Source organism: Ammospiza caudacuta, chromosome 2, assembly GCF_027887145.1.
Source record: "Ammospiza caudacuta isolate bAmmCau1 chromosome 2, bAmmCau1.pri, whole genome shotgun sequence".
NCBI lineage: Eukaryota > Metazoa > Chordata > Aves > Passeriformes > Passerellidae > Ammospiza > Ammospiza caudacuta.
In genome coordinates this window covers 29,892,057-29,903,703 of record NC_080594.1, presented here as the reverse complement: position 1 = coordinate 29,903,703, position 11,647 = coordinate 29,892,057, and the positions used below count along the sequence as shown (strand labels likewise).

The following is an 11,647-nucleotide window of genomic DNA, read 5'->3' as shown; positions in this document are numbered from 1 at the left end:
ACGCTCACAAAGCTTTTGGCAGGCTGGATAGTGTCATCTTCATGATAGATGAAACTGGGTGCCAGAGGTTTGTTTGCTCTAGTTTTATCCCTTGCATTCACAGTTCTCTGGCTGTGCAAAGCTTTTCCTTATGCCCGTTGATCTAAAACACCCCATGAGAGGAAGCTCGCTGGAGTAAGGGGAGGCTGTAATGGAGAGTATTAATTGAGAGCCAGCCTCTCTTCTTTTGCCAAGTCCCTGCCACGGTTACAAACCACAGTGGGAAAAGGGGGTGACCTTTTTCCTTTTTTGTGCTGGGTGAAAGTCACTCTCTTGCAGGAGTGCAGAGCAGTGGAGAGTCTGATGTGTGACTGGAGCTCGCCATGATAAGCTGGTTGTTTTCCCTTCTCCTTTCCCCTCCTCGCGCTGTGCTGGGCTTATCTGGCCGCCTGAGTTATGTTAAGTAGCGGGTGCATGCTTGCTCTCTGTTCTCTTCGCTGCTTTTGCTCCTTGGATTTCAATTCCAAACATGGTTATCCATTTGGGGTCTCTCTCCGTTCCACTGCCAAGAGATACACATTCCACACTCATCACCAGCTCCCTCTGCTGCTCTCTCACGGTCGCTATTCCATTTGCTGCAGCGCAGGCGAGACAGGCAGTGCAAGGAGATCTCTGTCCCGTCAGTGAGTTTTCTAGCTAATGGCCTCGACTCTTTTTCTGACTGAGCTCTTTTGGCCTCACATTTGCCAGCTTCTTTTCTCACTGTTGTGGCTAAGAAGGGGGCCAGCCGACGCTTTGTGAGCCACAAAGAGGAGAAGCGAACGCTTTTGGAATTTTTTGGGTGCAAAAACATTCGACAGCTCTTTTTTAGCATGTTACTTTGAAACGCTGCTGTGGGACCAGACGGTGCACAAAAGGAAGAGGAGGAGGAACAGCTACCCAGCAGCTCTGCTTTCCAACCTCTGCAGCACCCTTTGTGTATGACAATTCATTTTGATCGCAGGACAGCTGGGGAGGGTGGGGAGTGGGGCAGGATGAGCGCAAACAGCCCCTCCTGGGACCAGGCTGTTCTCCAGCCTCCGGTGTGTGATGCTTGGAAGGAGATTACAGAGGAAGCAGCCTACCAGCTGGCCAGCTGCATTGTCCTCCTGGGTTACATGGGGGGAAGTGGCATCTTTGGGTCCCTCTATATCTTTGGCCTCCTGGCCCCAGGCTACTTCTGCTACGCTCTGTGGGGCTGGCTGAGTGCTTGTGGGCTGGACATCTTCATCTGGAACATGCTGCTGGTCCTCGCCTGCTTGCTTCAGCTGGCTCACCTGGCGTACCGGCTCCGCAGAAACACCATCCCAGAAGAGTTTGACCTCCTCTACAAGACCATGTACCTGCCCTTGCAGGTGCCCCTGGAAGTCTACAAAGAAATTGTGAAGTGCTGTGAGGAGCAGGTGCAGTCGCTAGTCAGAGACCAGAATTATGCAGTGGAGGGCAAGACGCCCATTGACCGCCTCTCGCTGCTGCTGTCTGGCAGGTAAAGGCTCCCCCATCTTTGAGCAAAGTCTGACAGCAAACTGCTGTGGCTTTTTGTTGTATTATCACCCTCTGTAGAAACTGGGGTGAGGATTGTTTCCTTCCTCTGATAAGGATCTCAGATATGCATCAGTTTTTTGGGGAAGGGGGAAATTTGCTTTTTGGGGTGTTAGTTTTGTTTTGTTTTTCTAACTTAAGGGTATTTCAGGGAATGGTTTGCAGACTCAAGCTGTGGGCAATGAAGTGGAGCTCAACCTTACCTGTGATACTTTTGATGAATTCTTACCCCTTTGTCTGTCATTTTGAAGTGATCTTAATTCTGATGGGAGCAGACTGGCTCTGAGAATGTGTTTCTCAAGGCAGGAAAGCAGTGTGTCTGGACCTGGGGGTACCAGGCACACCTTTGTGATATGAAGAGCTGTGTGCTGAGTGTGCTGAGGCCTCAGTTCACCTGCTCTCCCTGGCCAGCAGTGTTCAGGGAGAAGTTCCTGTTCCCAACACCCCAACACTCAGGGCTTTGACATTTTTCACTTTGAGCACCATTTCCTCAAAAGAGAGAGTATTTTCCTGTGGTGGATCCTGCCTAATCAGGTGTCTTTCTTTCCCTGTGCTGTCAAGCATTTATGATACTCCTTCTTCTGGACCACCAAGGAGAACCTCAGGGACCTCTAGAGAGTGACACTGGAGATTTGATTCAGTGATCAAGTACTGGCATTTGTTCACCTGAGATCTGCTGCCTTTAGCAGCATATCCACTTAACAATTTGCAAAATCCAGATGCATACAAATAGCAATAGTGTTGGCTTCCAGTCTGCTGCCAAAAACTTGGCACTAATGTTACATAAGAATGGGAAAGGAAGATGATCTCTAAATAGTAGCAGTGCTGAGCTGCAGGAGGTGTGTCCCACAAGGATTTTCCTTTGGGAATGCAAAGCATCACCTGGGGCTCCTGTTTTACTGCAGTGACCAATCCTCTCTGGTGAGGGAGTCTGCAAAGAAGAATGGCTGACCTTCCTTTTTTTGGTGTTGATCCCTTTTCTAAGATGTGTTAAGAGCACCCTGGGTCCACCAGGATAATGAATGGCAAAGCACTGGAGGTAAATTTGATATGTGTGTTTCCAGTAGTGCTTCACCTTACCAAACATGTCTGGTGAGCAGCTGGCTCTGAGGTTTACTGAATCAGTAAATAATATTTCTGGGGAAGAGTCTGTGCTGTCTTGACCTGCACTGGATAATGTGATGCTACATCTGTGGGCATGAGAGTGCTGCAACAGACAATGTAAGATGGTGATGGTGGGTAGTTGTTGGGCTATCTTTGCAGTGGGAAGTATGCATCTTGGCTGGTAAAGGATGCTCCATGGAGGTGGGAATGGATTTACTTTTCCTAGTACCCGCTCTATTGCCTTGTGAGGTCCTTGCTGACCCTGCAGAGAATTGCTGTTATGGTGCTCTTTCTTAGACTGAGCAAGTGGGGTCTTGGAAATGCAGAATATGCCTGGATTGGGAAATGTGCTTTACAATCCATGACCCTTGCAGGCAGCACTGCCAGGTGATTAGAAGCCAGAGGTGAACAGTCTTTTAACTCCTGAAGGCAAGAATTGCCTTTGTGCATCATACAGCAGGGGTACACAGTGACAGGAAAGCAAGAGGCCCCAAGTCTGGTGATGCAGAGCTATGAATAGAACTCCAGAGTGCCCTGGCATTGTCCTTGCTTCAGGCCCATGCAGGTCCTTCTCTTTTCCCACAGCAGAGCTCAGTGCACATTTGACCTTGACCCTGGCAGGAAATTGTAGCAAAAGTAGGCAAAGGGATACTCAGAAGGCCAAGAGAAAGTGAGCATTAGTGTGCAGCAAACTATGAGCTCTCGGGGTGATCTGTGAGGAACCATGGGCAGTGGGATTTTGGGGGATCCTGAATGCAGTGACTTCCCAGTACAAGACTGGGAATGCCCTCATGCAATCCTGGAGACAGGAGGAAGGTACAAGTACCAAGAGCCACAGGCTGGCTTAGAAGTACCTAGAAAGCAGCAGTCCTGTGGGCTGAGAAGTCCTGGGTTAGCATTGCACCTGTGAGGGCTGTCTTTGTAGCAAGGAACAGAACACAGATGGAATATGGGGAAGTGGCAGCAAATCCCACAGAGAAAGGAGGGATAGCTCATCACTAAAGCACCTGCAGCTGTCCCAAGAGGGTATGAGACATCTGTGAGACAAGTATTTCTTTCCTCCCTGGTGGGACACACTGTTTGAGCTATCAGATTTATGTGACATCTGTTTTGTGGCCTAAGCCTGTCTGCCTCACCTGTCCTCTGCAGGATCCGAGTGTGCCAGGACGGACAATTCCTTCACTACGTCTTTCCATACCAGTTCCTGGACTCTCCAGAATGGGAGTCGCTGCGACCCTCTGAGGAAGGAACTTTCCAGGTAACCACAGCTCAGCTTCACTCCTTGGTGCTTTGCTGCACGTCTGAGAAGGAGGTAGAGAGGCCCCATTGTGCCATTCAAAGCTGACCAGGAATACTTTCCTCCCCTTCCTGGTGGTTTAGCCAGCATAGGATTGTGATTTAACCTTTTTTACTACCTTGTTCTGAAGACCTCAGGGCATGCTCCTACTATCTGCTGATAGCAAGGAGGGTGGAGCACGGTGCTCCTTCCTGTTTATCAGGGAATGGAGGTGCCAGACTGCTGGCTCTCTTCCCTTACAGTGTTCTCCAGTCCTAGCATCAGGATGGCAGCCCCGGCCACGTGCAGCAGTGATGTAAATCCACAAACATCCTGTCCCTCACAGAAGTTTCTGATGGTCATGTGTTTTGGGTGGAGAAGCACAAAGGATGATTCACACCCGAATATGGTTCTTTCTGAGCAGAAAGATCCCCTGCTGAGAGGCCAGACCAATTCTCATTTGCAGTAACTGAAAGGATTTTGGCCTTGCTGTAAACACCCCACAGTCTATCTTGGCTTTTTTTCTGGAAAAGATTACTTAAGCCTACATCTCCCTGTCTTTAATGCACATCTCAGGATGGCCTGATACCTGTCAGGATGTCAATCCTCATTATGTCAATTAGGGCATATGAGGAGGGATCTTGCTAATCCCTTGGGAGCATGGGAGGGTCATGAGGGAATGATGCTTTCTCATGAGGGTAGGTAGCCCCAAGCAAACTTGGTTAAACCAGGGCAGCTCTCCAAATCTGTTTTCCTAGGGTCTGAATTTGGCTCATGTGTGAAAGGTTCATGGTGATTGCTCCTGAAAACAGTGCCATCACCAGTGATTATGGTTGTAGGAGATAGCTGGCTATGTGACTGTGGCACAGGGCTACAGATAGTGAGCAGAAATAGGGATGTTGGAGCAAGGTAATGAAGTAGAAAAGGCAACAACAGCATGGCTGTGCTAGGGCTGGTGTATCTCATGTTTTGCACAGGTCTTCAATCTGGCAGCAGACTGCTGCTAGCTCCTGGGCTGTATTTGCCCAAGAATCCAGCAGAGAGAGTGATGGGCTACGGGCAGGGAAATGGCTGACTGCAATGGCTGACTGCAGGCATGCAACCTGCAAAGACATCCACATCATTTTCTGAGCTGATTTCTGTGGAGATGAATGTTCCCAGACCTCCTGAGGCTCTTCACCTGTGGTGCATGAGACAGCCTGGGAGCAGGCTGGGGCCAGGCTGCACCAGCCCTGCCAGCACCACGCTCTGGCACATCTGCTTTGCAGGACAGGGCTGGCCAGTGAGGTCAGCCATGCCTGGCATCAGGATGGGGAGGTAGAGCCCTAGGTAGGGAAGGCCATATGCTGGAAATGCCTAAACCCCAGTGTGCTTACAGAGGAGCATGAAGAAGTAGCAGCTGTGTGAGACCAGCAGTCACCAGGTGTCACTTGACCAGTCCATGTACCTGGAAGGACCTTACTCTCAGTGGCCATGCTAATCATGGTGATGTGCTGCTTTTGGCAGCTGTTTAACACACTAGTCCCTCTCACACAAGTAGCTAATAAAACTCTGTAACTTCTCTCAACCTTGTCTTAGCAACACAATAATTTGGTTTAAAAAGTGCATGTTGGGCTCTGGGTCTTTGCTGGAGGAAGGTGTGGAAGGTTTTTCTTGCCTGAAGTTTTTCTTGCCCCATTGCTCTCTGGATTGAACAAATTCAATTCTGAGCCCACTGAAAAATGGCAGAAGCATGACTTAGACTACGAGAATAGCTGCCTTCCTTGAGCTTCTGCTTTGGCTGATTGCTTCCCACAGGACTGTTGGGTCCCAGTGCCTGAAGGAGTTTGGTTTCAGGGCTGGCACTTTCCCCCAGAAGGCTGAATTACAGGCTCTTGCTGATGCCGGAGCACTTGTGTCAGGGGGGACTCAGGACAAATCTGTCTTGCTGTCCTGGTTTGGTGGCAGGTTTGCTTATTGCATCTCAATCCCTCACAAGAAGGGATCACTTTTGATCCCTGCACCAGAGGTTGGTTAGGAAAATGAGATTCCGGTCATTTAAATTTCTGTGTGACCCTTCCTTTTGCTTGCCTGGCCTGGGAAACTTCTCAGGTTTTATCTCCTATATTTCTTTCATCAGACAGCTGTTTGCAGGGCAATGGCATCAAATATCAAACCCAAGGACACACACACGCAGCCAAGCCATGTTCAGCTTCCCAGTGGCCCTCTGCCATGGCGGCTGACCAAGGAGACCCCTGGGCACAGAGTGAAAGGGAGCCCCCGGAATATTTTGGTTCCGGCACTTGTTCACATGCCAGTGTCTCTATTACACTCGGATGTTCTTCTTTGGCCCAGGGCAGCTTGACCCTTCCTGCATTTCTTGTCTTTATTATTATTTGTTATAATACACACTTACATACTACAAAATGTTTTTGACTGAAATTATTCTTGTCCTACACTTAGGGGGGAAAAGGTCTCTCTTTACATTGGCAAAACCAGAAGGAAAATGAAATGTTCTCTAAAATCAATCCAATAAATCTTTGTGAGTTTTCTACATATACATGAACACAATAAAACCTTTCATTTCCTTTCTCACTGAGCTGTGCTGCAATGTCCTTCAGGGCCATTTCGGCCCTACAGAGTCTAGCAGAACTGCTGAGACAGGATGTCCCTCAGGCACAGGATGACCAGGGAAGCCTTTCAGGTGCCTCTTCCAGCACTCAGGGCCTTCTTGGAGCAGGGCCTGTGGGGCTCTGCAATCCAGCAGCACATTGGGTCAGCAGCCTCCCCCAGGGCTCCTTGCTGGCAACTCAGGCTGGCTGGGCATGCAAAAATAGCCCCCTCTGTAGCATTTCTGAGGGATAGAGATGTCTGTGCTGCCCTGTTCATTTCAGCTCCATCCCTCAGATGTCGATAGGGAGCATCATCTGAAAGCAAGAGGGTGAATCATAGCCATCCATGTGGCTGGGTTAAATGAGGATGTGCTACTAATTGCATAGGAAAATGGGGTCTTTGCCTTCTTAGGAGAGGAGACAGCATCAGATAAGGATTTATTCAGTCATTCAATCAGGAAAATCTGGCTCTCCAGCCCCACCATCTCCAAGGGGAGTAGGATTCAAAGGGGCTGAGGGCACTCCCTGTGTGAGTGAAGCCCATGGCTCCAAGGTGGGTGACCCCGCCCAGGCAGTGGGACTTACTCCACTCATTCCCTGCCCCACAGGTGACGCTGACAGCCGAGACCGACTGCAGCTACATCACCTGGCCGAGGAAGAAGCTGTATCTCCTCCTGAGGAAGGACCGCTACATCGCCCGCCTCTTCTCCTCCCATCTGGGCTATGACATCTCGGAGAAGCTCTACTCCCTCAACGAGAAGCTCTTCGCCAAGTTTGGCCTTCGCTTCGACATCCGCCTGCCCAGCCTCTACCACGTCCTTGGGCCGGCCTCCTCGGAGGGGGAGTCGGAGGACTGTGAGGAGCTTCTGCCGGTCCCTGGCCAGGCCGGCGTCTCTGAGGCGCCGCCGCAGCCGCCGCCGCCGGCTCCGCGCCCCCGGGCGTCCCGGCCCGACAGTGATCTGCTGGGTGAGGACTCCACCAGTCTTGTCTTGGAAGATTTTGCTGAGTTGCCGGGGTCTTTTATGGACTATGTGAGCGAAGGGGAGTATATGAAGTGAGGGCACTCCAGGCACGGGCACACCTCACCCTGTGTGGGACCCTCGCGTAAGTACCCACTTGCAGAGCAAGTCTTTCCCGTGGTGCATCTGCCTGGACAGAGCGCTGGACCCCCTTTGCCGTGGGTTTGCACCTCTGCAGTGGTTTTTGGCCCGCTGCCCCAAAGAATCCCAGAAGGTGGGCTCAAGCTAGGTGGTTTTGCTAAGGAAAAGCAGCAGGGCAGAGGCTTGACTCCAGGCACCAGCTGTGCTGTGGGGTAGAAGGGTCAGTAACCTGGCCATAGAAAGCTCTTCCCTGCCCAGTTCTCTCCCCATCCCTGAAGAGAGGCAGAAACACTGAAATGGTGTCAGGCTTATACCAGTGGTCACAGAGACAATGAGGTAGAGCTATAGCAGGAGATACTCCAGTATATATTGAGCTGAGCAAGAGCTCTGCAGGTGAGAAAGCCCACATCCTAGGTGATGCCAACAGGACTAGAAACAGCTCCAGGGTTTATAGCAGATTGGTAGCAAGGAATTGCTATAAACCCTGCAAGTATTCAGTCCGGGCAAGGGGACAAAGCTCAGAGTCCTTCCTCTCCCTGCCCACCACAGTTCATCCCAGCATTAGATTTTTCCTCCTTGTTTCTGCTGAGATTCTGATCTCTGCTAGATCAGTAAGATGTTGAAAAGTCTGCCCTGGGTGGTATAGGTCTTTCCTCCAGTCACCCTAGGTGGACTGACAGGCTAAGCATTGTTTTAAGATGCCCCAAACTCTGCTTTAGAGTGAGTGGGAATGAGATGCTCTCTTCCAAAATACCAGCTCCTTACTCTACAAGGGAAAAGCATTCTCCTGCCTGATGGCTGTTGGGGCAGAAGAACAATGCAGGCAAACAGAAATAGATGGGAGAGTGGCTTGTGCTTGAAATTCAAATCCAAGTGGCCAAGAGAGAAATTCCAGCCTGAGCTACTTTAAGCCAGCCACTGCATGCCAGCTGCTACACACCAGCTGCAGACCCCAAAATGTGCATTCCTGCTGCCGCCCACAGTAATCCAGCTGCCAGGCCCCAAGCTTGGGACTGGGATTTCTGTCCTAGAAGTGACCCCTGCATGTATCTCAGTTGGGTCTGCACAGCAGGAAGGAAGTTGCAGGGCTGGGCTGCAGCTGGGGTGGCTGCCTTCCATCAGGCAGCCTTGAACACAGCAACATTGCACCCTGCTCTTCTCTGTGCCTGCTTGGGTCTACTTCTTCGTCTGCTGTGACAGGGAGCATTGGCTCCTGGCATGAGCCCTGACAAGTCTGCAGTATTCTTCATATTACCTGGGATAGGAAGAAAGTGACCAGGGAAAGAACAAGTGTATTTGTTTGTGGCTGGATCAGATAAAGAGTTAGCAAGAGCTTTGATTAGGGTTTTGTTGTTGGGGTTGTTTGGTTTTGTGTAGTTCGTTGTTGTTTCCTTTTTTAGGAGGCAGAGAGAGGAAAAAAAAATCCACATTTGTTCTAGGAATGTGAAGCCCCTGGTTTTGCTGGGGATACGAAATTGCAGCTTTTTCAATCCTTACTTGGGGAGGCAGGAACACTGAATCACTTATGAGGCATCCTTCATCCTTGCTGTCAGAGTGTCTGTGAAAACTGTGATCACAAGTGAATGCAAGTAGTGTTGTGAACACAGCAAAGTCACTTTGCCTGTGCTTTGATTCTATTTTGCCTTCTCGGAGGATATCCATTCTCAGATCACTGGTAGAATTCTCCTGGTTGATCAAGCTCAATAAAACCAGAATTTCAAATGCAATAAAAAAAGGAAGGAGGCAAGTAACACTGTAGCTTTTTTTAAAATTTCCACCCATTTTTGGCAGTGAGGCAATACTGTGAACATACACACAAGGGTGTGCGTGTGTGTGTGTTGGGCAAAACTTTGCTATACAGCAAAAGGCTATTCTTTCTTTCACACAGTCCTGTTGTGAGCTGGAAGCTCTTGTTTTTCTAGATCTTGTGACAGAGACAAGAGTGCTGCTATTGGCAGCAGAGACCTGCAGTAAAAGCCAGGTTTGGCTTGTATTTGAGGTGGGAGAGGAAGATGATCTTCCATGTCCGTCAGTCAGGAGACAATAGACAGTGTGGTATTTGAATTTTTAAGGTAATTAGACAAGGAATCCAAAACTCTGTTTAGTGTGCTCACAGTGGTGGAATGAGAACTTCCCTGTTACCTTACTTGGCACTTGTGTGTCCTAACCACATCACATCCCAGCACATCCTATCACATCCCAGTGGCACAGCAGCAGTTGTCACATCTGGACAATATTCCACAGTGACTTGAGTGCCTCACCACAAAAACTAGTGATACAGGGGGGCTGCAGGTTTTCACTCTGTCTAAAAACTTTTCACAGCTCAGTAAATAATCTGAGCAGGTCTGCCAAGGCTCAGGTAAAGCACTTCCCTAACTTTTTTATACATCTGTAATAAACAGGGAAATCCCCTGCAGTGTCATTCTTCATCCCTGAGGTCAGAGCTCTCCTGGGGCTTTCCCCTGGTCTGTGCTCTCATCTCCTTTCCCACAACTCCCAATGTGGGTAATCACCTTGCAGCTCTCTAAATTCCCCCTGCTGAAATGCTTCTGTGGATGATGTTCTTTTTCCTTTTCTGTCACTACAGCAGCCACCTTGCAACACTGCAGTTCAGGAGGGCAATTCTTGAATGCCCAAAGTGCTACAAAGGTCATGCACAAGAAAACATTCATGGAAGATATATTGGCCTACTATTCATGTCAGCTAGTTCCTTGAAAGCGTTTCTAGTCTGCTTATGAGTAAGGTGGACAGTGATATCCACTGATGAGCACATTCATTCACTAAGGAGGATGCTGCCTGTTCAAAGGAGGCGGGTTCAAAAGTTCTGTTCACTGCTTGCTTTAACAGTATAGTATAGCTCAGTGCTCCAGAGGAAGCTAAGCTTTATTCCTTGCCAGCAAGTTTAAACAACCAAGAGCCACCTGCTTTTTCTCCTGTTCATACTACATTTTTTCTAGTTTGTTGCTATCAGGTGCTTGCAGGATGTGTAGCTGTTGTTACCTTTTTTTTTACAATTACATCTTGGGGCTGCCTTTCTATTTGGTGGGTGAGATGGGTGAATGGATGCTTGATGGTCTGCAACTTGGTATCTAAGTTAGTAGTTAACGTTTTGTACATGCTTTGAGAGCAAAAGCAAAGTAGCTGTGGGCTTTGTTTAACCAATATCACAGAAGCTTTGTGGAAGGGTTTGTTTTTGCCATCTCAGAAGGAGTGCATAACCCTGTTTCCTGATTTATCAGTTGTTGAGGAATTACATAGCTTTGCACTTTTGCACTGTCATTTAGGAGAGGAGGGGAGAAGAACAGGTAATGGTGGGCTCCGTGAGGTTTGTGTCTTGGAAAAGTTTGAAAGTATGGTAGTAATGGTGTGCTCTCTTTCTCTCTCTCCCTCTCTCCCCCTCCCCCCTCTGTTCCCTGTTCCCCTTTTCCTCCCTCCTCCACTGCATTCCTTCTGCAGCCTCTGAAAACCATCTCCAGAGCTCTCACCCTCTCTGCAAAGGACGAGCCCCTCTGGCTCCCACTCAGACCCCCGAACTCTAGGGAACAACAGGCTGCTTTCATCCCGGAGCCCCTCCAAGGGAGCAGATGCTCACACAGGTTTTTGACCAGAGACACTCTTTAGCATGCAGAGACGTCTGCCAGCAGATATCTACACTCAGGAGCACATGAAGCACCTGCTTAGGACTGCAGTGTGACACTCCAGCACCTCCCACCCCATGGCTGTTCACCAGAGCTGCCTTCCCCAGCGTGCTTCCACGGTCTGTTTTCTAGTCCTGCCTCTCTGAGGTTGTCAGCAGCTCTGTCACCAAAGTGCACCAAAATCCTGCAAGCAATACCAGCCTGCTTGCAGAATCTGTGTTCCTTTTGATTCAATGATTCCCATTAAAGTCAGAGATGAAACTACTGGTGTTTGAGGATTTGAAGAGGGAGAAAACAGCTGGAGGGAGGGAGGGAGGATTTGAAGAGGGAGATCACTTGAGGTGATCTCAAGGCACAGAGTGGATGGGGCAAGGGGAA

The 11,647-nt window shown here is 49.4% G+C and overlaps 1 protein-coding gene across 2 annotated transcripts; it reads left to right on the top strand.

Moving 5' to 3' along the window:
• Window positions 1-630: 630 nt before the first annotated feature.
• POPDC2 (popeye domain containing 2) lies at window positions 631-11,515 on the top strand. 2 transcript variants are annotated; one of them, XM_058799950.1, is made up of 4 exons: window positions 631-1,504; window positions 3,814-3,922; window positions 7,140-7,497; window positions 11,088-11,515. In XM_058799950.1, the coding sequence occupies exons 1-4, from the start codon at window positions 960-962 to the stop codon at window positions 11,168-11,170; spliced, it is 1,095 nt and encodes a 364-aa protein (XP_058655933.1). In that variant the 5' UTR covers window positions 631-959; the 3' UTR covers window positions 11,171-11,515. The 2 variants fall into 2 exon arrangements, with proteins under 2 accessions (XP_058655933.1, XP_058655932.1); XM_058799949.1 differs by having other exon boundaries at window positions 7,140-7,635.
• The last annotated feature ends 132 nt before the right edge of the window (window positions 11,516-11,647 follow it).